This window comes from Acanthopagrus latus, chromosome 10, assembly GCF_904848185.1.
Source record: "Acanthopagrus latus isolate v.2019 chromosome 10, fAcaLat1.1, whole genome shotgun sequence".
Classification (NCBI taxonomy): domain Eukaryota; kingdom Metazoa; phylum Chordata; class Actinopteri; order Spariformes; family Sparidae; genus Acanthopagrus; species Acanthopagrus latus.
The window spans coordinates 15,900,941-15,926,204 of record NC_051048.1 but is presented as its reverse complement, the minus strand read 5'-3'; the positions used below and the strand labels follow the sequence as shown (position 1 = coordinate 15,926,204).

Sequence of the window (25,264 nt, the reverse complement as noted above, 5' to 3'; positions counted from 1 at the left end):
TTTATTTTTGGTATATAAAATGTCCCGAACGGTGAATTTATTTGTCACAATCCTTTGAAGGAGCTCTGAGTAACAATTTGAAGAAATTTACATGTAGTATTCACTTTTTATTTGCCATAAGTTAGCAGATTGTAGCATGATGTGAACATGAGGCCTTGCCCATCTCTCTTGGTTGCCTATACAAGCCTGTGGATGATTTGTTTAAGCTGTTGGATTTATGTGTGAAGGACTTTGGTTGATTTTCTGCCAGTCCAGAGGACGTGTCTTCCTGCACGTTCTCAAGTGCCTCGTCTCAGTTCCCCTCTCTGATCCATTAACAGAGAGCAACAGTAGCTGACGTTAGTTTAGAAATGGTGTTTGTAACATTAACGACCAGCTTCCAGCATAACAAAGGTTCTCCTTAAAGTATGAATTTAAGGGAGTTTTACAAAGAACAGTGTAGCATTTGTAGCTAAAGTTCATATAGAAGGGGTTATATTTGAGTCACCATATTAAGACTGTTAATACTGTTTTCACAGAATGTGGGCCATGATGATGACGTGAACTACGCAGCAGTGACAATTCGACCGAAAGCAAAAAGAAGACAGCAGGAGCCAAATGTTATCTATGCTTCAACCAGATAGACTCAGGAGGCAACTGGAGCTGATGCTCTATTATATGAAAATGCTTTGAGCTTTTGTATGCCATGTTGGTGACAGCAGTTACCATTCCAGCCAAGCTGTTTTCTCACGCAATAAAGATCATGTGTTCATCCATTTGTAAGTGTCTTCCTACAACTGGTATGTTTTGATGGAGGAACCAGTAACGACAATGATGACTGCCTCAATTGTCTGATAGTGTGAGACAGATGAAGGTCTGCAACAGTGGAGCAGTGAGTGAAGCACACATCACTTGTTTGACAGGAAGAGACAGCACAGTGTGGTCTGAGCACAAGTGAGGTGAACATCTTGCGGCCTATTAGATCAAGATTAATTACACATTCTACAAAACAGTGACACTTTTGTCATGAAAGTAAGGAGGACAAAAATGTAGTCACGGAAGAGCGAGAGGATCATAGAGACAAACTGCTGCCTGTAGTATAGGTTTAACAGTCCAACAATATTCTCAGTCACTAGTGTCAGTTTGGCTTGAAATACACCCCCAGACCGAGCTACCCCAAGCTGCTCTCAATATTTCATCCTGACAGAACTACTTCATTCATTCCTATTGGTAAGAAATAATATCATCCGGTTAGAGCGCAAAACACTGGCAGGGATTAACAGCTCATCTTGACTTCCTCGTTGGTATGCGGTCAGACATTCCCTTCATGCTATTTTATGGCACCTCTCGGCTATCAGATAAAATCAAGTTATGTGCTCAAGCTGTGGGAACCTTTGTTCCTCTTTTGAGTGTGTACCTCTGTGTATCAAAGTTTGTGCACCTTGAGCCTGAACATTTGAATCGGCACTCATTTTCCTGAAAGCGTGTATGCAGTCAATTTGAGGAACATGATCAGCAACTAAAAACGCGCCACCTCTTTACATTGAGAGCAGCCCTCCTGGGCCACACTCACTGAAGAGCTTCAGTCAAACACACAATGATCATACACGTTGATCTCAGCTTTCATTCTCTTCAGCGTCAGTAAGTACAGCCATTGACTTATTCTCCACTTTATGACTATGTTTCTTATATGTTTGACGTGCTGTCCTTGAAACTAATTTACTTATTTCTTACTCTCTAATATTTCCTGTTGTCCACCTTAATGTTACATTATAATGAGATAATATGTAGTCGTCTGCTGCTTGTTTCAAGCTGGATCTCTGCCTCAGTCTCTCAGTCTCCAACTATGGAGGTTCAGCCTGGTGAAGAAGTCACACTGCAGTGCAACAACGTTTCAAAATATGATTCCCAAACATTCTGGTCAATAAAGGTCATGTGTTCATCCATTTGTAAATGTCTTCCTATCACTGGTATGTTTTGATGGAGGAGCCAGTAAGGACGATGATGACTGCCCAGGTTGCGTTATAGTGAGAAATAGATTGAGGTCTCCAACAGTGGAGGAGTGAGTGAAGCACGCATCACTTGTTTGACAGGAAGAGATAGCACAGTGTGGTCTGAGCACAATGGAGGTGAAAAACTTGACGCTTGTTAGATCAAAGCTTTCTAATGAAAGAATCTGAAATGAAGCAGCGAATTCTGACTGAGAAAAAAACTAGTCTCTGGAGCTGTGTAGAGGTTATACAGGACATCAATATAAAAACTGAATATTCTAACTATGATAGCATAACATGAAAATATGTGCTATGACTTAAAAACAGAATTGATTAAAAGTAAAATTCACTCAACGAAAGACAAGGAAGAGGGTCTGATCCTCCTCCTGATCCCAGCAAAAGACAAGGAAGAGGGCCTACTGGTGAAACACACAACCCATCCTGGATCTTTGCATGCTTACTTGAAGGGGTGATTGAAGCTGGTTAAGCCAGGCTGTGACCACAACTGACACCACTGCAGGGTTTCAGCTTCCTCCTACCTTTTCAAAGTGAGTGGATGAGGCACCAGAACCATTGAGACACCAGACGATAAGAGTGTGCATCACGTTGTTGTTTCTAATTATCATGAAGGTAAGCCATGCACGCCATGGTAAATTAAATAGAACAGTTAAAAACCCCCTTGGTGTACTCTCTGTCCATCTTAGACCATCAGGTTTTGGTCAGACACATTTGTGCAGGGTCAGCAGGTCAAGTCAGTGGTTTTACTTTTAAAAATGTATATGTAAGCATAGAGGCAAAGGTAGCAAGTCCAGACAGAAGTGACAAGGAATTTTGGGGAGGGTTGACAGAATGGGAAAGGGAAAGGGTGAAGGCAGGTACATATTCAGGAGGCTGGAAAGGGGAGCACAAAGTTACATGAGACACACAGTGGAGTCAGGATACTGGGAGGAGTGGGATAGTATAGGGTTTGGTGGATGCATGGAGAACCGCAATGAATTTTATAGAAATGCAGGGGCCTCATGGAATGGGAATGTGGTTGAGACAGGCAGAATAAGCAGGACAGGACTGACGCACCACTTGTGGTCTCAGGGTACTCCCTGCACAAGTCGCCAGCTCATCGCAGGGCCCACACTGATGAGCAATGTGGGGTTCAGTATCTTGCTCAAGGACACTTCGACATGCCCGGAGCTGGGATTTGAACCAGCTCACTAGTCGACCTCTCTACCCGCTGAGCTATAGGTGCCCCCTCATTCAGGATGCTGGAAAACTACTGGCGGGTACGCACTACATCCTTAAAACTTAAACTGATTTAAACCAAAACTGATTCAACTGATTCGTGAAAGATCTTAAAAAGCTGAATACATGCCCAATTTATTTTGCCATTGCTCTGTATCTTGTAATATTCTGCTGTTGCGACAAACATTTCCCTGTCTGCGGGACATTCAAGGATTTCTGATTCTGAATAGTCTTTTTACTCCTCTTTAAAAGTTGGAATGTTGTCTGTAGCTCAAAGTATGAGGGACAAGGAGAGGTTGAAAGCTGTTATAGCCATTTGATGAAATAAGTAACTCATGATATATAATAATGTTCTGTTAAGAAATGCCTTTGGCTTGTTTTATTTTGTTTCAAATTATGACGAAAACAAATGTAGCTACATGGATTAAAATCAAAAGATACTCTTAGAACTAGTATTGCTAGGTGTACAAGTGGTTAGCCATCTTATCGCTTCGTCGCTGTGGGGTGGTGTGGTTCCTGTAGTTGCCATGGAGACGTGACTGGCTCACAGAAGAAAGCCTTCAAAGCTCACCATTTCAGTGGCAAAGGACAATTAGCGTTGAAAACTTAGATGGAGTCCCTTGCAGACCCACATCAGGAACAGGTACTGGTTCTACTGATACTGTATAGTCTGGTGTTGTCAGGTGGCTCTTAAAAGAGCCTTTGTGTTGTGATCTCGACCAGCCGATGGCGATCCTTTTGGCGTGGATGGTGCAAAGACTAATGGACATTTTAATGGTTCATTTAGAAGTATAGAAAGTAAGACCCAGATCAGGAACCGGTACCCGGTTTCACACACCTGAACTAATTGAACTTTTTTTTAAAGTTTTTATTAAAGAATTTCTTCTTTAATAAAGGTTGGCTAACCGGAGCACCCGGGGAAAACCACCTATAGCTCAGGCGTGTGTTTGATTCAGTAACAGTTCCTGAACATGAATCAGGCCAAACATAAGAACCATCTGTACCACTTCTTCTTTTTCTTCTTCTTGCTCAGGAGATCTTCCAGTTGGGACCCCAAGGAGCTTTCTTTCTCCTCCCACTCCTGCTCCTTTTCCTGCAACGTCTTCTTGAGATCCTCTGTGGCTTGAATGAGGGATGTCTTTTCCTGCTGCCACTCCATCTGATGACTCTCCAGCTTCTGCTCAACATTCCTTAAAGAAGCCGCAAGGGTTTTGTTCTCGCATTTCTGCTCATCCAGCTGAGCCTCATAGAGAGCTGCAGATTTCTCCATCTCCTCCATCAGGGGGATTTTCTCTTGCTGCCAGCAGAGGCGCTCAGTCTCCAGAAGATCCTCTGCCTTTTCCAGGGCAGCTGCAATCTTCCTGGTTTCCTGTCTGTGCTCCTCAAGCTGGGCTTGATGGGAAGCCTGAGATCTTTCCACAGCCTCCTTTGCTTCCTGTTGCATATCCTGAAGAATCTTCTTGAAGCCTTCTGTGGCCTGAATGAGGGATTTCTTTTCCTCCTGCCACTCCACCTGATGACTCTCCAGCTTCTGCTTAACGTTTTTCAGAGCAGCTGCGAGGGTTTTGTTCTTGCATTTCTGCTCATCCAGCTGAGCCTCATAGAGAGCTGCAGATTTTTCCATCTCCTCTAGCAATGAGAGTTTCTCCTGCAGCCAGCAGAGGCGCTCAGTCTCCAGAAGATCCTCTGCCTTTTTCAGGGCAGCTGCGATCTTCCTGGTTTCCTTTCTGTTCCCCTCAAGCTGGGCTTGATGGGAAGCCTGGGGTCTTTTCACAGGCTCCTCTTCTTCCTGTTGCATATCCTGCACAGTCTGCTTGCAGCCCTTGGTGGCCTGAATGAGGGATGTACATTCCTTGTCCATCTGCTCCTCCATCTGATCCTCAATGAGAGGTTTGGATTCGTCCATCTCGTCCAGCAGCCAGGTGTCTAGCTGCCAGCAGTGGCGCTCCATCTCCAGAGGAGTCCCTGCCTTTTTCAGGGCAGCTGCGCTCTTCCTGGTTTCCTTTCTGTTTTGTCCTACTGTCTGGACTCGATGGGAAGCCTGGGGTCTTTTCACAGGCTCCTCTTCTTCCTGTTGCATATCGTGCACAGTCTGCTTGCAGCCCTTGGTGGCCTGAATGAGGGATGTACTTTCCTTGTCCATCTGCTCCTCCATCTGATCCTCAACGAGAGGTTTGGATTCGTCCGTCTCGTCCAGCAGCAAGGTGTCTAGCTGCCAGCAGTGGCGCTCAATCTCCAGAGGAGTCCCTGTCTTTTTAATGGCAGAGGCGATCTTCTTGGTGTCCTCTTTCGGCTTGTCAGCTAGGATTTGATCTGAAGTCGTGGTACTTTCTAGAACCTTCTTAGTCTCTTTCTTCTTCTCGGCCATTTTTTTCCCACTCTGCTGGGCCTTTGTGTCCTCTTTGCACACGCTTCTCTGTCTTCTCCTTCCTTGAGAGCGATCTCTCATCCTGCCTCCTTCTTCGGTACCGTAGTCTTTTCTGCTTTTCCTTCCTCTCATGGTGACGGTCTGATTACAAATGAATCTATAAAGTCAGGTCCTGTATTTATAGCATCTGAACATTCTAAAATTCATGACATCACCGGGACTTCTCCTTAGAATTTCTGCTTTGATGTTGTTCTTTCTGTTGCTATAGCAGAATGATTGTTTTGGTTCAAAAAAATACTGATGGCAGGTACACACTACAGGATTTTTCAAACCTTCACAGATTAGGAGACCACACACTTGATGACAACAAAAGACAGATCGCACAAGATCTCTCTCTGCTGATCTTATAGTGTGTGGCGTTCTCCGTAGTGCACACCACACACTAACTAATTCTTCAGCAGAGTATCAGGTTCTTCAGGCTCAATATTACAAATCTCGCATGGTCAAACGTGACTTCAGTTTAAACAAACATGGTGGACGAAGCGGAAGATGCAGTGGTGGTTGTTTTAGGCTGAAAAAAACAAAAACAAAACAAAACAACTGTGGGAAAAGTCATGGAGAAGGCGAGAGTGTGGGCTGTATGCCTTACAGCACGAGTTGGAGGACACGATGTCATTTGCAAACATCAGATAATCGGGCCTTGGCTGGCATTGATCGTAAGGAAGAGATCGGGATGAAAATCATCCCGATTATCCTGTAGTGTGTACCCGCGTTAAGTAGAGTGGGTCTGGGTAGCAGCAGAGCTCAGGTCAGCAGCTGTGCATCTGAAGACCAGGAGGAGACTGCTTGAGCATGTTGCCGGGAACTCTAACATGGACTACAACAAGAAGGCAGGGCAGATGAGAGGAGTTTCTCTGGAGGGTGGTCCAGATGCCTGTGACATAGACATGACTGATCTGGAGTGTTACAATTTAGGTGGGACCACTCTGGAGGTAAGCCAAGAGAACCCGACAACAGAAGGTCCACCAGGAGGCTGCACAGGTGCAGATAGGCAGTGGGCTGGATAACTGATGTGCAGGCAAGAGGCTAATTCAAGATTCAAGATTCAAGATTCAAGAAAACTTTATTTATCCCGAGGGAAATTGTTGTGCAACAGTAGTAAAACAAAGTGAGAAAGGAATACCAAAGTTATAAATAGTAGTAAAGTAATAAATAAACAAAATAAACAGTTACTAAGTACACAGAATGCAAACCAACAGTGAGCAGCATAAAACTGAAATAAAAAAGTACACAATAAGATTGAATAAAGTGACAAGTGGTATAAGGAGATAAAAATAGTAAATTTAGCAGCAGCATGAAATAGCAGCAATTTACTAAGTCCAGTGCACACTCAATAAGTGATGGAAGTGATAGGGAATGATATTGATTTGATTTGGCTCAGGTGACAGTGTCTCCACTGTCCCTCCTGCGACCAGATGTGGATGCATTAAACAGTCTGATGGCCTGAGGGAGAAAAGACTTCCTCAGGCGTTCCGTGTTACATCGGGGTGAGATGAGTCTGCTGCTGAAGGTGCTGCTGTGTGAGTTTAGCACCTGGTGGAGAGGGTGAATGTTGTTGTCCAGGATACTATGCAATTTGCACAGCATCCTCCTCTCAGACACCACCACCAAAGAGTCCAGTTGGACCCCCAGGATGGAGCCAGCCTTCCTGATGATCCTACTGATCTTGTTGGCGTCTGCTGCCCTCAGCCTGCTGCCCCAGCACACAACCCCAAAAAAGATGGCACTGGCTACCACCGACTGGTAGAACATCCTCAGCATGATGTTGCAGACATTGAAGGACCTGAGTCTCCTCAGGAAATAGAGTCGGCTCTGGCCCTTCTTGTACACAGCCTCTGTGTTCTTGGCCCAGTCAAGTTTGTTATCCAGGTGGACTCCAAGGTATTTGTAATCCTGGACCACCTCAACAGTCACACCGTTGATGGAGACAGGTGTGTGTGCGGCTTTCCTCCTGCGGAAGTCCACCACCAGCTCCTTTGTCTTAGTGGTGTTAAGATGCAGATGGTTATTCTCACACCACTCGACGAAGGAGTCCACAACGCCCCTGTACTCCTCCTCCTTCTCCTCACTGATACAGCCAACAATTGCAGAGTCGTCCGAGAACTTCTGCAGGTGGCAGGTCTCAGAGCGGAACTGAAAGTCCGAGGTGTACAGGGTGAACAGAAATGGTGAGAGAACAGTTCCTTGTGGTGCCCCGGTGCTGCTGACCACAGTGTCAGACACACCGTCCTGCAGTCTGACATACTGTGGTCGACCTGTCAGATAGTTCGTGATCCAGGAAACCAGGTGAGGGTCCACCCGCATCGCTGTCAGTTTGCTCCCGAGCAGGGCAGGCCGGATGGTGTTGAACGCACTGGAGAAGTCAAAAAACATGATTCTCACAGTGCTTCCTGATCTGTCCAGATGGGTGCTGGCGTGGTGGAGCAGGAAGATGATGGCGTCCTCCACTCCTAGTTTCTGCTGGTAGGCGAATTGAAGAGGGTCCAGTGACGAGCTGACCAGGGGCCGAAGAAGTGAGAGGATCAGCCTCTCCAGAGACTTCATCAGGTGGGACGTCAGTGCCACCGGTCTGTAGTCGTTGGGGGTGCTGGGACGCGTCTTCTTCGGTACCGGAACCAGGCAGGATGTCTTCCACAGCACAGGGACCCTCTGCAGACTCAGGCTCAGGTTGAAGATGTGCTGCAGGACTCCACTCAGCTGGGATGCACATGCTTTGAGGACCCTCGGGCTGACACCATCGGGACCTGCTGCCTTGCCTGGGCGGAGTCTGCACAGCTCCTTCCTCACCTGCTCTGCTGTGAACGTCAGTGTGCCATGTGTGTTGGTGGGGGTGGGGGGAGATGATGGTGGGGTAGAGAGGACAGGTAGGGTGAAGTCCGGAAAGAGCTGTGTGGGAGGGGGGACAGCAGGGCCAGAGGTTTGGAGGAGGGTGGATGTGGAGAAGCTGGGGGAGGGGTAGTTCGGAGCCCTCTCGTCAAATCTATTGAAGAACAGATTCAGCTCGTTGGCACGTTCAATACCCCCCCCGTTGTCTGGCTTCCAGGTGGTTTGTAGCCAGTGATGCTCCTCATGCCGTTCCACACTTCCTGCAAGTTGTTCTGCTGGAGTTTGTGTTCCAGCTTCCTCCTGTAGCTGTCTTTACCCTGTTGGATCCTCTCCTTAAGCTCCCCCTGGACCCGCCTCATCTGCTCCCTGTCACCATCTCTGAAGGCCCTCTTCTTCTCATTCAGCAGGACCTTAATGTCTCTGGTGACCCACGGCTTGTTGTTGGGGAAACAGTGTAAGGTCACTGGAGGAATAACAGTGTCCACACAGAAGTTGATGTACCCTGTTATGCAGTCCGTGAGATCATCAAGGTCCTCCCCATGCGAATCACAGAGCAACTCCCAGTCAGTTAGTTCAAAGCAGCCCTGCAAATCCTCAATGGTCTCCTGTGACCATCTCCTAACAGTCCTGGTGGTCACAGGCAGCCGCTGAACTTGGCCAATGATACAGTGGCTACAGACTGGGAGCAGAAATTGGAAGATGCAGGGGAGTCTGGAATGACTTGTCTGGAAATCCTGAGGGCATCTGGGGGATGGATGGATAATGCCAGTGGCGGCAAAGCTTCAGAAAAATGGGCTAAGCGGGAAACAAATCAGGATGCAGATGGTTCCTCCACCAGGTTGATGGCTCTGTTTTTAGATGTGTCGGCCTCACGCTGGAAAGATGTGGCTAAAGTTGCAAGGGAAGCAAATCACTCCTCTGCTGTCAATATAGTATGTACAGTATAAAAGTGCTGGAAACATCATTACAGTAAAGCATGCCATACTGTGGTAATGGAATCAATCAATATCAGCTGCTACGACTATAAAAGGCTGTATAACCGTTACTTTTTGAAAATGTGGTTAAAATCTGACATTAATTTCACTAGCTCAAGTCAGCCAAGAAAAAACAAAAATACCACCTCCAGCATGTACCACCTTATACTAAGACAGAAAAAGGTTTCCCTGTGTGGAACCACCTCCATTTGGTTCACTGGTGATGATACAGTCATGGCCACAAGGCGGTGAATGAAAATTGCTTCTACGCAACTGTCTGAAATGGAAGGAAACATTAGGACAACTTACACAAAAATGTAAGATTTAAACACACAAACAACTTCAGAACCATCAGATGATCTGATGAGAACATTTTTATTGCCTGATCTAACAGAAGTTGTGTGTATCGTTTACATTGGATGATGAGATTAAATTTGAAGATCTTGCATAAAAGTTCTGATATGTAATTTGTATGTCACAAAAACTTCTATTGTTCTTCTATTGGTGTTATTTTTATAAAATAAAACCATCTGAAGAATATCTGAAGAGCATTCTGCGCCAGCACGTTTTCTTCCTGAAAGCATGTTTGTGGTCAGTTTGATGAACAGCATAAGCAACTTAAAAAACACCCCACCTCTTCGGTTGAAAGCGCCCTGAAAGCACTGGAGCACAGTTCATTTGCGGACATTGCAGAGTAACAGCAACACGCGCCATGAAGAACTTCACTTTGATAGCAGCTTTGAGTCTTTGCAGCATTAGTGAGTATTGGGAATGAATTACTGTTCACTTGTTTAAACATTTATCCAAATTAAAATGTTCACGCTCCTTTTTTTGTTATCTGCTTTTGTTTCAGGCTGGATCTCTGCCTCAGTCTCTCAGTATCAGACTGTGGAGGCTCAGCCTGGTGAAGAAGTCACACTGCAGTGCAACAACATTTCAGATTATGATACTCAAACATTCTGGTCCAGACTGGTCAACAGAACCAAGATCAGCTGCGTTGTCGTTCAGTTGAATTATGGACGCAGCTTTAAAGTCTGTGATGGATATGAACAAAAGAAATTTGAAATGAAATCCAACATCTCCACTGTCTTTCTCAACATCAAAAAAGTGGATTCATCTGACTCCGGACTGTATTACTGTGGATTTTTCAGAAACGGCATTCCAGTTTTCACTCCCATACATTTAAATGTTAATGGTAAGATTACTGTCTTTTTCTCTTTCGTTCTCTCTGTTCAGATCGCTCTTTTCTGCTTTTATTGTACAGTTTTATTTATTGTCTGCAAACAACATCCTGTATGCAAGAAAGTCTTTTTTTTCTTTTTCTCTTTTTCATTTTGGTGGAAATCTGTCAAAACAAAATCAAAACAAAGGTTGTCTTTATTTTATTAAAGGCAGCGATGAGCCACATGATGATGGCAGGGAAGGTGAAAGTCAGAGTAAGAGTAAGTTTTCAATTATTTCCAGGTCAAATAGTTGAGCTACATTCAGTTAGTAATGCTGAGCCTATATTAACTTTCTTGTAGTCGACTCTGACGGAATAGCAATGCTGACAAGTCTGATCCTGGGTGCTCTGACTGTTGTCCTTGTACTGGTCATTGTTGGTCTGGTTGTGAAAGTCAGGAAACTTCAGACAGGTACTTTTTCGATACTACTACGGTACTTATTTGTTACTGTCTCCGTCTTGTTTCCAGTGGAAATCATGTTAACTTTTGTCAGTATGCTGGAAAACTGACCAAATGTTTTCTTTGTGTCACATAGCTGTTAAGGAAGACCAGAATCCAGAACAAAGAGAGGTGATTCCACTTTTGATACTTTTGTTGACTGCATATTGTTTGATAGAGCCAAACCGAAAAACAGTCAGAACTGTATTGTATCGGACCACATTGGCTTGTGTATTTGTATGTAGGTAGTGTATATTTTCATCTATGAGGTCTATATATCAGATGATTAGTCCAGATATTGCCAAATGATATTTGAAGTCCACTAGAGAGCACTAATAAGTTTATTTTTGGCAAGTAAAATGTCCCGCGCAGTAAATGTATTTGTCACAATCCTTTAAAGGAGCGCTGAGAAAAAAATTGAAGCAATTCATATGTATTAGTCACTTATTATTGGCCATATGTGAGCAGACTGTGGCACGATGTGAAGATTATAACTTCCACCTCTCTCTTGGTTGCCTATACAAGCCTGTGGATGATTTGTTTAAACTGTTTAATGCTACTGGACTCTGGATTCATGTGTGAATGACTTTGGTCGATTTTCTGCAAGTCCAAAGGATAAGTCTTTATTGACGTTTTCACATGTCTCGTCTCAGTTCCCCTCTCTGATCCATTAACAAAGACCAACAGTAGCTGACATTAGTTTAGCAATGGCACAGCAAAGGTTCTCCTTAAAGTATGAATTTAAGGGAGTCTTACTAAGAATATTGTATAATTTGTAACTTAAGGTCATTTAGAAGGGGTTATATTTGATTCATCATATTAAGACTGTTAATACTGTTTTCACAGAATGTGGGCCATGATGATGACGTGAACTACGCAGCAGTGACAATTCAACCGAAAGCAAAAAGAAGAGAGCTGGAGCCAAATGTTATCTATGCTTCAACCAGATAGACTCAAGAGGCAACTGGAGCTGACGCTCTATTATGTGAAAATGCTTTCAGCTTTTGTATGCCATGTTGGTGACAGCAGTTATCATTCTAGCCAAACTCTCTTCTTACGCAATAAAGATTATGTGTTCATCCATTTGTAAGTGTCTTCCTGCCACTGGTATGTTTTGATGGAGGAGCCAGTAAGGACAATGATGACTGCCCCAACTGTCTTATAGTGAGAGATAGATGAAGGTCTGCAACAGTGGAGCAGTGAGTGAAGCACACATCACTTGTTTGACAGGAAGAGACAGCAGAGTGTGGTCTGAGCACAAGTGAGGTGAAAATCTTGCGGCCTATTAGATTAAAGAACTGTCAGTTTCCTCTTGGATTTACAATATTCTCTAAATGATATCTTAAATATACTCAATACTGTACTATATTGTAGTCTACACATTCTACAAAGCAGTGTAACCTTTATCATCACAGTAACGAGGACAAACATGTAGTCACAGAAGAGCGAGAGGATCATAGAGACAAACTGCTGCCTGTAGTACAACTTGATATTCTGACAATATTCTCAGTCACTACTGTCGGTTTGGCTTGAAATAAACACACAGACCGAGCTACCCCAAGCTGCTCTCAATATTTTATCCTGTCAGAACTAACGCACACATTCTCACTGGTAGGAACTAATATCATCCGGTTTGAGTTCAAAATAGTGCCAGGAATTAACAGCTCAGCTTGACGTCATCACTGGTCTTCAGTCAAACATTCTCCTCATGGTATTTTAAGACGCCTCTCAGCTATCAGACACAATCAAGTTATGTGCCCAAGCTGTTTGAATCTTTGTTCCTCTTTTAAGTGTGTACGTCTGTGTATAGAAGTGTGTGACCTTGAGCCTAAATGTTTGAATCAGCACTCATGTTCCTGACACCATTCTAGGGTTTCTGCTTTCAGACTGATTGAGACATCAGAGGATAAGAGTGTGTATCAATATGATGTTTTCATTGTCATAGAAGTGAGCCATGTAGTACATATTAAATGAAATAGAACAGCCACTCCTCTTCTGCTGTACTCTCTGCCCATCTTAGACCATCAGGCTCTGTGTGGACACATTCATGTATGAGTCAAGGAGTCTGTACGAAGCAGCAAATGGAAGGACACAAAGGCAGACAACCTGGCAGACAGTGTCAGCAGGTCAAGGCAGTGGTTTTACATGTAAAAGTTGATATATAAGCTTACAGGCAAAGACAGCAAGTCCAGACAGAAGTGACAAGGAATCTCTGGGATTAACAGGAATGGGAAAGGGAAAAGGGTGCAGGCAGGTTCATATTCAAGATGGAAAGCAGAGCACAAAGTAACACGAGACTCAGATTTGGGGATATTGGTGCATGTGAGAGTCGGGATACTGGGAGGGGCGCGAAAGTCTGGGAGCATCAGGGAATGCAGAGGACTCTTGGAATGGGATTGTGGTCGAGAGTGGGAGAATCAGCACAACAGGACTGAGGCAGCCGTTGTAACAGTGCCACTTCATCAAGGGGTTGGGTCCGGACATCGCTTCAAGTCACTAGGAATGCCAGAATGTCAAGTACGGTGGGCCTTGGTTCTGAAAGATGTAGAAGCAGGAGACCACAGGTGGGCAGCTGTGCAACTGGAAAGCAGGAGGAGGCTGCAGGGAACTCTGAGGTGGACTACAACCAGTAGGCAGGGCAGATGGGTGGAAATTATCTGGAGGGTAGTCTGCCTGTGACATGAACAGGACTGATGTGGCGGGTAGCCACTTAGATGGGACCATTCTGGAGGGTAGTGAAAACCAAACAACAGGAGATCCAGAAGGAGCCTGCAAAGAGGGAGACAGGCAGCAGGCTAAGTAACTGAGGTGCAGGCCGGAGGGTAGTGGACCAGTGGCGAGCCAAATGAGAGGAAGGCGAGAGGAGATGATACTGAGGCTAGCTAAATGGGAGAAAGGCCTGTGGCTGATGATACAGAGGCCACAGACTGGGAGCAGAAATTGGAAGATGCAGAGGAGTCTGAAATGTCTACTGAAAGTTGGTAGTAAAACCTGAGAGGACCTGGGGTACAGATGGAGAATGGCAACAGCAGAAAAAAATCACAACAATAACGGAGTTGGGATCAAATCAGGATGCAGATAGGTCCTCCACCAGCAGAGTCTGCAAGGTTGATGGCTTTTCTTATTAGATGTGTCGGCCTCACCCTCTTTCGACTACATTCAGAAGAAAAGCGCATCTGTGGTTGAAGGAACTGTCAAATTTTAAAGCTGCAAGGGAAGCAAACCACTCACCTGCTCTCAATATGGCATGTATGAAAGTGTTAAAAACCAGAACCTTTACAGTAAAGCATGCCATACTATGTTAGTGGAAACAATCAACATCAACTACTACTATTAAACTCTCTATAACCTCTACTTTTTAAAAATCTAGTTAATTCTGTAATTAAAATCATCTTAAATCAGCCTAGCAAAAACACCTCCGATACCATCTCCAGTATTTACCACCTTATAAGACAAGGAAAGGTTTTCCTCTGTCTGAAATGGAAGGAAAAATAAGGAAAACCTATGAACCATCTGATGATCAGCATAATTTTATTGCTTTGGTCAAACAAAAATTGTGTGTCTTTTTTTATTTTGGATGACTAGATTACATTTGACATTCTTATATAATCTTACATTGTATAATAAAAATACCACCATCAGAAGAAAAACATAACATTCTGCGTCAACGCTTTTCTTCCTGGCAGCAGGTTTGTGGTCAGTTTGATGAACAGGATAAGGAACTTAAGACACACCCCACCTCTTTGCATTAAAAGCACCCTGACTGGAGCACAGCTCAGTTGCGGACATTGCAGAGTAACAGCAACACGCGCCATGAAGAACTTCACTTTGATAGCAGCTTTGAGTCTCTGCAGCATTAGTGAGTATTGGGAATGAATTACTGTTCACTTGTTTAAACATTTATCCAAATGAAAATGTTCACAATCTTTTTTTTGTTATCTGCTTTTGTTTCAGGCTGGATCTCTGCCTCAGTCTCTCAGTATCAAACTGTGGAGGCTCAGCCTGGTGAAGAAGTCACACTGCAGTGCAACAACATTTCAAATTATGATACTCAAACATTCTGGTCCAGACTGGTCAACAGAACCAAGATCAGCTGTGTTGTTGTCATCTATAGATATGGAGGCAAAGTTACAGTCTGTGATGGATATGAAGAAGGGAAATTTGAAATGAAATCCAACATCTCCACTGTCTTTCTCAACATCAAAAAAGTGGATTCATCTGACTCTGGACTGTATTACTGTGGATTTGTAATAGACGGCACTCCAATTTTGACCCCCATACATTTAATAGTTAATGGTAAGATCAATGTCTTTTTCTCTTTTAGTTATCGCTGTTCCATTTCCTCTTTTTTGCTGATATTGTACAATAATTGTATTTATTTTCTGAAAACAACATCCTGTATGCAAGAAAGTCTTTTTTTAATAATTCTGATGTAAATCTGTCAAAACTAAATCAAGACAACTTTTATCTTTATTTTGTTAAAGGCAGCGATGAGCCACATGATGATGGCAGGGAGGGTAAAAGTAAGATTCTCCTAAAGATTTCTTTCATTGTCCAAGTTATCAATTATTTCCAGGCCAAATAGTTCAGCCAGATTCAGTAAGTAATACTGAGCCCATATTAACTTTCTTATAGGACAGTCTGATGGAATAGCAATGCTGACATGTGTGATCCTGGGTGCTCTGACTGTTGTCCTTGTACTGGTCGTCATTGGTCTGGTTGTGATAGTCAGCAAACTTCAGACAGGTACTTTTTCAGTTACTGACTCCATCTTGTCTCCTGTGGAAATGATTTTAACTTTTTCAGTATGCTGGAAAACTGACCAGATGTTTTCTTTGTGTCACATAGCTGTTAAGGAAGACCAGAATCCTGAGCAAAGAGAGGTGAATACAATTTCAATTTAGTTTAGTTCAGTTTACTGTATATTGTTTGATAGAGCCAAATCAAAAAACAGAACAGATTGTATTGTATCAGACCGCATTGTCTTGTGTATTTGTATATAGGTAGTGTATATATTTGGATCTATGAGGTCTATATATGACCTGATTAGTCCAGAAATTGCCAAATTATGATTTAGGTCCCCCCGAGAGCACTAACAACTTTATTTTTGGAGTATTAAATGTCCCGCTCAGTAAATGTATTTGTCACAATCCTTTGAAGGAGCTCTGAGTAAAAATTTGAAGCAATTTACATGTATTAATCACTTTTTATTGGCCATATGTGAGCAGATTGTAACATCATGTGAAAATGATACCTTCCACGTCGCTCTTGGTTGCCCATACAAGCCTGTGGATGACTTGTTTAAACTGTTTGATGCTGCTGGACTCTGGATTTATGTGTGAACGACTTTGGTTGATTTTCTGCCAGTCCAAAGGATAAGTCTTTATTCCTGTTCTCAAGTGCCTCGTCTCAGTTCCCCTCTCTGATCCATTAAGAGAGAGCAACAGTAGCTGACATTAGTTTAGAAATGGTGCTTTCAACATTAACGATCAGCTTCCAGCGCAACAAAGGTTCTCCTTAAAGTATGAATTTAAGTGAGTCTTACTAAGAACATTGTACCATTTGGAAATAAGTTCATTTAGAAGGGGTTATATTTGAGGGAATTAAGTTCCTCTAAGTCACCATAAAGTCACCCAAGATTGTTAATACTGTTTTCACAGAATGTGGGCCATGATGATGACGTGAACTACGCAGCAGTGACAATTCGACCGAAAGCAAAAAGAAGAGAGCTGGAGCCAAATGTTATCTATGCTTCAACCAGATAGACTCAGGAGGCAACCGGAGCTGATGCTGTATTATATGAAAATGCTTTCAGCTTTTGTATGCCATGTTGGTGACAGCAGTTACCATTCTAGCCAAACTCTTATCTTATTCAATAAAGATCATGTGTTCATCCATTTGTAAGTGTCTTCCTATCACTGGCATGTTTTGATGGAGGAGCCAGTAAGGACGATGATGACTGCCCTGGTTGTTTTATCGTGAGAGATAGATTCAGGTCTCTGACAGTGGAGGAGTGAGTGAAGCACACATCACTAGTTTGACAGGAAGAGACAGCACAGTGTGGTCTGAGAACAACGGAGGGGAAAATCTCGAGGCCTGTTAGATCAAAGCCTTCTAATAAAAGAGTCTGAAATGAAGCAGCGAATTCTGAATGAGAAAAAACCCTGATCCCTAGAGCTGTGTAGAAGTTATACAGAAAATAAATCTAAAAACTGGATATTCTAACTATGATAGTATAGCATGAAAATATGTGCTATGACTCTGAATTAAAAACAGACTGTCTTAAAGTAAAATTCATTCAGCAAAAGACGAGGGTCTGATCCTCTTCCTGATCCCAGCACAAGACAAGGATGAGGGCCTACCAAGGGTGGACTGGCACATTGGGACACCAGGGATTTCCCTGGTGGGCCGGGCCATGAGAAAAAGAAAAAGAAAGGGGGAAAAATGTCTATCACAACAGCAAACAGCATTGAGGTCTGCTAGGGGGCTGGGTCGAGCGGCTATTGTTGTGATAGGCTATACCTGTGTTCACGTATCACTGCCTATGCTGATAGCCAATAACATTTTGTCCATGTGGGTAAGTCCCACCCATTTCCTCAGGCTGTTGCAGCTGTCACTTGTCAATCACACTGCGCTAACGGTGCACAGTATCTTTGGTGGATTGAGAGCCAGCGCTGTCTGGGCAGATGGAGCATACAAAACATGCCCAAAAACATGTTTAAAAGCTTAGAGATAAAAAAAAAAAAAAAGAAGAAACCCCTTAAGGAAGTTGCAGCAACAAGTAAGAAAATTACAGACCTATTTGGTGGTCGTTCGGGTTTAGCCATCACCAGCAGACAAGAATCTGATGATGTTGGCCATATAGGCCAGCATGTATCTTCCAGAGGGGACTCCAGAGTGAACTGTGACACCCAGATTGTTAACATCAACCACTTCAACCCAGCCCATAAATGCTGACTGACTGACTGACTGACAAAAAATGTAAAGACAGGAAAGGTTCTTGAGTTGACTAAACCAAGTGAATGTCCAAGTTGGTGGGCTTGCCAGGATTTTTCACATTTCAAGTTTTTAGTTTTCAAATGTCAGTTTGCTATTTTCAGTTTTGTTTTCATTTTGATAAATGTTCTGGGTTAAGTTTTTACACACTATATAGTTAGCTTTGTTATTTATCTATTTTTAAATGATATTTTTATTGAAATGGGCTTATTGTTGTAATTATGTTCCCCTCTAGTAGTTTACTCATGGTATAGACAGTCAGTGTCATTCAGTTCTAACAGCCTGGCAAATTGGCCGGCCAAATTTTATTGTATCAATGCTATCTACTGCTGTAATTATTTTACCATAGGCTACTTAAGGGTTCAGGTTAATGATTACTGTATGATTATGGTCCAAAACAACATCAAATGCTTTTTTTTTTTTTTTTTTATCGAGGAACATGACACTTGTTGCCGGCTGGCTGGCTGGCTGGCTCCCCACACGAGCTGGTCTGTCAGTGACTCCCGGGCCACTCCCTGGGGCCTACTCTGGATATTTCCTGGTGAAACATACAACCCATCCTGGATCTTTGCCTGGATAGCTTCACTGGCCTGCATTCTATTTGCATGCTTACTTTAAAGGGTGCTGGAAGCCAGTTAAGCCAGGCTGCGACCACACCCATTGAGACACCAGAGGATAAGAGTGTGCATCACGTTGTTGTTTCTAATTGTCATGAAGGTCTTATCTGGAGTGTTACATCTTAGATGGGACCACTCTGGAGGCTAGATGAGAGAACCCAACAACAGAAGATCCACCAGGAGTCTTCACAGGTGGGCTGGGTAACTGATGTGCAGGCAGGACGCTAGCAGGCCAGTGGATAGCCAACTGAGGAGAAGGCAAGAGGCTAATTAAGTGGGAGGCAGCCCAGGCTCTAATGATACAGTGGCTACAGACTGGGAGCAGAAATTGGAAGATGCAGGGGAGTCTGGAATGACTGGTCTGGAAATCCTGAGGGCATCTGGGGGATGGATGGATAATGCCATTGGCGGCAAAGCTTCGGAAAAATGAGCTAAGTGGGAAACAAATCAGGATGCAGATGGTTCCTCCACCAGGTTAATGGCTCTGTTTTTAGATGTTGCGGCCTCACACTGGAAAGATGTGGCTAAAGTTACGAGGGGAGCAAACCACTCCTCTGCTGTCAATATGGTAGGTACAGTATCAAAGTGTTGGAAACATCTTTACGGTAAAGCATACCATACTGTGTTAATGGAAACAATCAATATCAGCTACTACTATAAAAGACTGTATAACAATTTCTTTTAAAAAAGCTGGTTAAAATCTGAAATTAATTTCACTAGCTTAAGTCGGCCCAGCAAAAACAAAGATACCACCTCCAGCATGTACCACCTTATACTAGGACAGAAAAAGGTTTCCCTGTGTGGAACCACCTCCATTTGGTTCACTGGTGATGATACAGTCATGGCCACAAGGCGGTGAATGAAAATTGCTTCTACACAACTGTCTGAAATGGAAGGAACCATAAGGACAACTTACACGAAAATGTAAGCTTTAAATATACAGACAACCATCTAATGAGCTGATGAGATCATTTTTATTGCCTGGTCTGACAAAAGTTGTGTGTAACTTTTGTACCGGATGATGGGATTAGATTTGAAGAACTTGCATAAAAGTTTTGATGTGTCATTTGTACGTATCAAAAACTTCTATTGTATTTCAAAAGATAACACCATCTGAAGAATGTCTTAACATTCTGCGTCAGCACGTTTTCTTCCTGAAAGCGTGTTTGTGGGCAGTTTGATGAACAGGATAAGCAACTTAAAAAACACCCCACCTCTTCGGTTGAAAGCGCCCTGAAAGCACTGGAGCACAGTTCAGTTGCGGACATTGCAGAGTTACAGCCACACGCGCCATGAAGAACTTCACCTTGATAGCAGCTTTGACTCTCTGCAGCTTTAGTGAGTATTGCCATTATATTACTGTTTACTAATTTAAACATTTATTTAAAGGATATGTTCATGTTTCATGTTTGTTATCTGCTGTTTGTTTCAGGCTGGATCTCTGCCTCAGTCTCTCAGTCTCAGACTGTGGAGGCTCAGCCTGGTGAAGGAGTCACACTACAGTGCAACAACAATGGTGAGGTGATATTCTGGTTCAGACTGGTCGACAGAACCGAGGTCAGCTGTGTCTCTGTCATGATCCACTCTAATGAAGCTAAATACTTCGAAGGATATCAAAATGGGAGATTTGAAATGAGAAGCAGCAACAACATTGTCTCTCTCAAAATCCATATTGTGGCTAAATCTGATGCAGGACTGTATTTCTGTGGATTTTACACTGGTGGAAATTTCACTTTCAGTGTCACACGTTTAAATGTCAAAGGTAAGGTCATTCTAGTCTTTTCATTCGTTGTTCATTTATATGTATTGTGTGTTTCCATAATTGTCTTATTACAACACAAAAAACAAAGTGGCTATTAAAACGTTGGCTAAATTTAATCAAGATGTAAATCTGTAAAAACAAAAAGGCTACTTCTATCCGTACTATTTTTCTTTAAAAGGCAGCAATGAGCCACCTGGTGACGAGGACAGCGGATATAAAAGTGAGATTCTACTGAAGATTTCTTTCATTTTGCAGACTATGACATGTTTGAAGATGAAACAATTAAACCTCAATTTTTAGTTCGAATTTGTCTCAAAACATTCAAGTTAAAATTAGATTCTAACTTAATGATCTCTCTTGTAGGAGAGTCTGATGGAATAGCAATGCTGACAAGTGTGATCCTTGGTGCTCTGACTGTTGTCCTCGTACTGGTCATCATCGGTCTGGTTATTAAAGTCAGGAAACTTCAGACAGGTACTTTTTCAGTTACTATGTCTTGTTGCCAGTGGAAATTTTTTTACATTTTGTCAATATGCTGGAAAATTGACCAGATGTTTTCTTTTTGTCACATAGCTCTTAAGGAAAACCAGAATCCAGAGCAACACGAGGTGAGTCCAAATTTAGTATTATATAGTTTTATATATTGTATTGCAAAAATGAAAAACAGACAGAACTGTATTGTTTGGGCTCACATTCATTTCTCACTTACAAATCACTTTATTTTTATATATGTACTATATATATTTGCCAAGAATATTGACTGATTAGTCTAAATTACATTTGAGGTCTGCTAGAGAGCACTAACAAGTTTATTTTTGGCATATAAAATGTCCCGCATGGTGAATTTATTTGTCACAATCCTTTGAAGGAGCTCTGAGTAACAATTTGAAGAAATTTACATGTAGTATTCACTTTTTATTGGCCATATGTGAGCAGATTGTAGTGTGATGTGAAAATAAGGCCGTGCCCACGTCACTCTTGGTTGCCTATACAAGCCTGTGGATGATTTGTTTGTTTGTTTTCTGCCAGTCCAAAGGATGTGTCTTCCTGCACGTTGTCAAGTGCCTCATATCAGTTCCCCTCTCTGATCCATTAACAGAGAGCAACAGTAGCTGACTTTAGTTTAGAAATGGTGTTTGTAACATTAACGACCAGCTTCCAGCACAACAAACGTTCTCCTTAAAGTATGAATTTAAGGTAGTCTTACAAAGAACAGTGTAGCATTTGTAGCTAAAGTTCATTTAGAAGGGGTTATATTTGAGTCACCATATTAAGACTGTTAATACTCTTTTCATAGAATGTGGGCCGTGATGATGACGTGAACTACGCAGCAGTGACAATTCGACCGAAAGCAAAAAGAAGACAGCAGGAGCCAAATGTTATCTATGCTTCAACCCGATAGACTCAGGAGGCAACTGGAGCTGACGCTCTATTATATGAAAATGCTTTGAGCTTTTGTATGCCATGTTGGTGACAGCAGTTACCATTCCAGCCAAGCTGTTTTCTTACGCAATAAAGATCATGTGTTCATCCATTTGTAAGTGTCTTCCTACAACTGGTATGTTTTGATGGAGGAACCAGTAACGACAATGATGACTGCCCAGGTTGCGTTATAGTGAGAGGTAGATTAAGGTCTCTGACAGTGGAGGAGTGAGTGAAGCACACATCACTAGTTTGACAGGAAGAGATAGCACAATGTGGTCTGAGCACAACAGGGGTGAAAAACTTGATGCCTGTTAGATCAAAGCTTTCTAATAAAAGAATCTGAAATGAAGCAGCGAATTCTGACTGAGAAAAAAACTAGTCTCTGGAGCTGTGTAGAGGTTATACAGGACAACAATATAAACACTGAATATTCTAACTATGATAGCATAGCATGAAAATATGTGCTATGACTTAAAAACAGAATGTATTAAAAGTAAAATTCATTCAGTGAAAGACAAGGAAGAGGGTCTGATCCTCCTCCTGATCCCAGCAAAAGACAAGGAAGAGGGTATACTGGTCAAACACACAACCCATCCTGGATCTTTGCATGCTTACTTGAAGGGGTGATCGAAGCTGGTTAAGCCAGGCTGTGACCACAACTGACACCACTGCAGGGTTTCAGCTTCCTCCTACCTTTTCCAAGTGAGTGGATGAGGCACCAGACCCATTGAGACACCAGAGCATAAGAGTGTGCATCACATTGTTGTTTCTAATTATCATGAAGGTAAGCCATGCACGACATGGTACATTAAATAGAACAGTGAAAACCCCCTTGGTGTACTCTCTGTCCATCTTAGACCATCAGGTTTTGGTCAGACACATTTGTGCAGGGTCAGCAGGTCAAGTCAGTGGTTTTACTTTTAAAAGTTTATATGTAAGCATAGAGGCAAAGGTAGCAAGTCCAGACAGAAGTGACAAGGAATTTTGGGGAGGGTTGACAGAATGGGAAAGGGAAAGGGTGAAGGCAGGTACATATTCAGGAGGCTGGAAAGGGGAGCACAAAGTTACATGAGACACAGTGGAGTCAGGATACTGGGAGGAGTGGGATAGTATAGGGTTTGGTGGATGCATGGAGAACCGCAATGAATTTTATAGAAATGCAGGGGCCTCATTATTTTCTGTTCTTATAATATTCTGCTGTTGCGACAAACATTTCCCTGACTGCGGGACATTAAAGGATTTCTGATTCTGAATAGTCTTGTTACTCCTCTTTAAAAGTTGGAATGTTGTCTGTAGCTCAAAGTATGAGGGACAAGGAGAGGTTGAAAGCTGTTATAGCCATTTGATGAAATAAGTAACTCATGATATACAATAATGTTCTGTTAAGAAATGCCTTTGGCTTGTTTTATTCTGGTTCAAATTATGACGAAAACAAATGTAGCTACATGGATTAAAATCAAAAGATACTCTTAGAACTAGTATTACTAGGTGTACAAGTGGTTAGCCATCTTATCGCTTTGTCGCTGTGGGGTGGCGTGGTTCCTGTAGTTGCCATGGTGACGTGACTGGCTCACAGAAGAAAGCCTTCAAAGCTCACCATTTCAGCGGCAAAGTACAATTAGCGTTGAAAACTTAGATGGAGTCCCTTGCAGACCCAGATCAGGAATGGGTACTGGTTCTACTGATACTGTATAGTCTGGTGTTGTCAGGTGGCTCTTAAAAGAGCCTTTGTGTTGTTGTGATCTCGACCGGCCAATGGCGATCCTTTTGGCGTGGATGGTGCAAAGACTAATGGACATTTTAATGGTTCATTTAGAAGTATAGAAAGTAAGACCCAGATCAGGAACCGGTACCCGGTTTCACACGCCTGAACTAATTGAACTTTTTTTTCAGTTTTTATTAAAGAATTTCTTCTTTAATAAAGGTTGGCTAACCGGAGCACCCGGGGAAAACCACCTATAGCTCAGGCGTGTGTTTGATTCAGTCACAGTTCCTGAACATGAATCAGGCCAAACATAAGAACCATCTGTACCACTTCTTCTTTTTCTTCTTCTTGCTCAGGAGATCTTCCAGTTGGGACCTCAAGGAGCTTTCTTTCTCCTCCCAGTCCTGCTCCTTTTCCTGCAGCGTCTTCTTGAGATCCTCGGTGGCTTGAATGAGGGATGTCTTTTCCTGCTGCCACTCCATCTGATGACTCTCCAGCTTCTGCTCAACATTCCGTAAAGAAGCCACAAGGGTTTTGTTCTTGCATCTCTGCTCCTCCAGCTGAGCCTCATAGAGAGCTGCAGATTTCTCCATCTCCTCCATCAGGGGGATTTTCTCCTGCTGCCAGCAGAGGCGCTCAGTCTCCAGAAGATCCTCTGCCTTTTCCAGGGAGGCTGCGATCTTCCTGGTTTCCTCTCGTTGCTCCTCGAGCTGGGCTTGAAGGGAAGCCTGAGATCTTTCCACAGCCTCCTTTGCTTCCTGTTGCATATCCTGAAGAGTCTTCTTGAAGCCTTCTGTGGCCTGAATGAGGGATTTCTTTTCCTCCTGCCACTCAACCTGATGACTCTCCAGCTTCTGCTCAACGTTTTTCAGAGCAGCCGCGAGGGTTTTGTTCTTGCATTTCTGCTCGTCCAGCTGAGCCTCATAGAGAGCTGCAGATTTCTCCATCTCCTCCAGCAATGAGAGTTTCTCCTGCAGCCAGCAGAGGCGCTCAGTCTCCAGAAGATCCTCTGCCTTTTTCAGGGCAGCTGCGATCTTCCTGGTTTCCTTTCTGTTCTGTCCTCCTTTCTGGACTCGATGGGAAGCCTGGGGTCTTTTCACAGGCTCCTCTTCTTCCTGTTGCATATCCTGCACAGTCTGCTTGCAGCCCTTGGTGGCCTGAATGAGGGATGTACTTTCCTTGTCCATCTGCTCCTCCATCTGATCCTCAAAGAGAGGTTTGGATTCGTCCGTCTCGTCCAGCAGCCAGGTGTCTAGCTGCCAGCAGTGGCGCACCATCTCCAGAGGAGTCCCTGTCTTTTTAATGGCAGAGGCGACCTCCTTGGTGTCCTCTTTCGGCTTGTCAGCTAGGGTTTGATCCGAAGTCGTGGTACTTTCTAGAACCTTCTTAGTCTCTTTCTTCTTCTCGGCCATTTTTTCCCCACTCTGCTGGGCCTTTGTGTCCTCTTTGCTCACGCTTCTCTTTCTTCTCCTTCCCCGAGAGCGATCTCTCATCCTGCCTCCTTCTTCGGTACCGCAGTCTTTTCTGCTTTTCCTTCCTCTCATGGTGACGGTCTGGTTACAAATGAATCTATAAAGTCAGGTCCTACATTTATAGCATCTGAACATTCTAAAATTCATGACATCACCGGGGCTTTGTGCATTCTCCTTAGATTTTCTGCTTTG

At 43.2% G+C, this 25,264-nt stretch overlaps 4 protein-coding genes across 9 annotated transcripts in view; 3 read left to right on the top strand and 1 right to left on the bottom strand.

Moving 5' to 3' along the window:
- LOC119027489 overlaps positions 1–25,264 on the top strand; it is a 61,724-nt gene that overhangs the window by 14,083 nt on the left and 22,377 nt on the right. The window contains exon 7 of one of the 5 annotated variants that reach the window (XM_037112730.1): positions 519–735. The exons of the other annotated variants lie outside the window; for them this stretch is intronic. Coding sequence (XP_036968625.1) covers positions 519–623 — 105 coding nt within the window. The 3' untranslated portion in view covers positions 624–735. Of the gene's footprint in view, positions 1–518; positions 736–25,264 lie in introns of those variants that run through there. 5 annotated transcript variants of the gene reach the window in all.
- On the bottom strand, positions 3,571–25,180 carry LOC119027487 (myosin-9-like). Of its 2 annotated transcripts, XM_037112724.1 has the most exons (3): positions 24,128–25,176; positions 8,811–8,814; positions 3,571–4,760 (listed from the first exon to the last, which is right to left on the bottom strand). In XM_037112724.1, exons 1-3 carry the CDS (start codon positions 25,142–25,144, stop codon positions 4,183–4,185), a joined length of 1,599 nt encoding a protein of 532 aa, XP_036968619.1. In that variant the 5' UTR covers positions 25,145–25,176; the 3' UTR covers positions 3,571–4,182. The 2 variants fall into 2 exon arrangements, with proteins under 2 accessions (XP_036968619.1, XP_036968620.1); XM_037112725.1 differs by lacking the exon at positions 8,811–8,814 and having other exon boundaries at positions 3,571–5,154; positions 24,875–25,180.
- LOC119027499 lies at positions 7,849–12,283 on the top strand. Its single transcript, XM_037112761.1, has 7 exons — positions 7,849–7,920; positions 8,038–10,192; positions 10,288–10,629; positions 10,826–10,876; positions 10,958–11,068; positions 11,193–11,227; positions 11,942–12,283. Exons 2-7 carry the CDS (start codon positions 10,147–10,149, stop codon positions 12,044–12,046), a joined length of 690 nt encoding a protein of 229 aa, XP_036968656.1. The 5' UTR covers positions 7,849–7,920; positions 8,038–10,146; the 3' UTR covers positions 12,047–12,283.
- Positions 18,861–22,486, top strand: LOC119027492. Its single transcript, XM_037112739.1, has 5 exons — positions 18,861–20,046; positions 20,141–20,470; positions 20,649–20,690; positions 20,834–21,078; positions 21,768–22,486. The coding sequence occupies exons 1-5, from the start codon at positions 20,001–20,003 to the stop codon at positions 21,870–21,872; spliced, it is 768 nt and encodes a 255-aa protein (XP_036968634.1). The 5' UTR covers positions 18,861–20,000; the 3' UTR covers positions 21,873–22,486.

Bases quoted from the DNA above. Each gene is read 5' to 3' on its own strand.
- LOC119027499 (XM_037112761.1), top strand. From the start codon at position 10,147: ATGAAGAACTTCACTTTGATAGCAGCTTTGAGTCTTTGCAGCATTA. The intron at 10,630-10,825 runs GTAAGATTACTG...ATTTTATTAAAG, and splicing joins CATACATTTAAATGTTAATG to GCAGCGATGAGCCACATGAT. The intron at 11,228-11,941 runs GTGATTCCACTT...CTGTTTTCACAG, and splicing joins AGAATCCAGAACAAAGAGAG to AATGTGGGCCATGATGATGA.
- LOC119027492 (XM_037112739.1), top strand. From the start codon at position 20,001: ATGAAGAACTTCACCTTGATAGCAGCTTTGACTCTCTGCAGCTTTA. The intron at 20,471-20,648 runs GTAAGGTCATTC...TTTCTTTAAAAG, and splicing joins CACACGTTTAAATGTCAAAG to GCAGCAATGAGCCACCTGGT. The intron at 21,079-21,767 runs GTGAGTCCAAAT...CTCTTTTCATAG, and splicing joins AGAATCCAGAGCAACACGAG to AATGTGGGCCGTGATGATGA.
- LOC119027487 (XM_037112724.1), bottom strand. From the start codon at position 25,144: ATGAGAGGAAGGAAAAGCAGAAAAGACTGCGGTACCGAAGAAGGAGGC.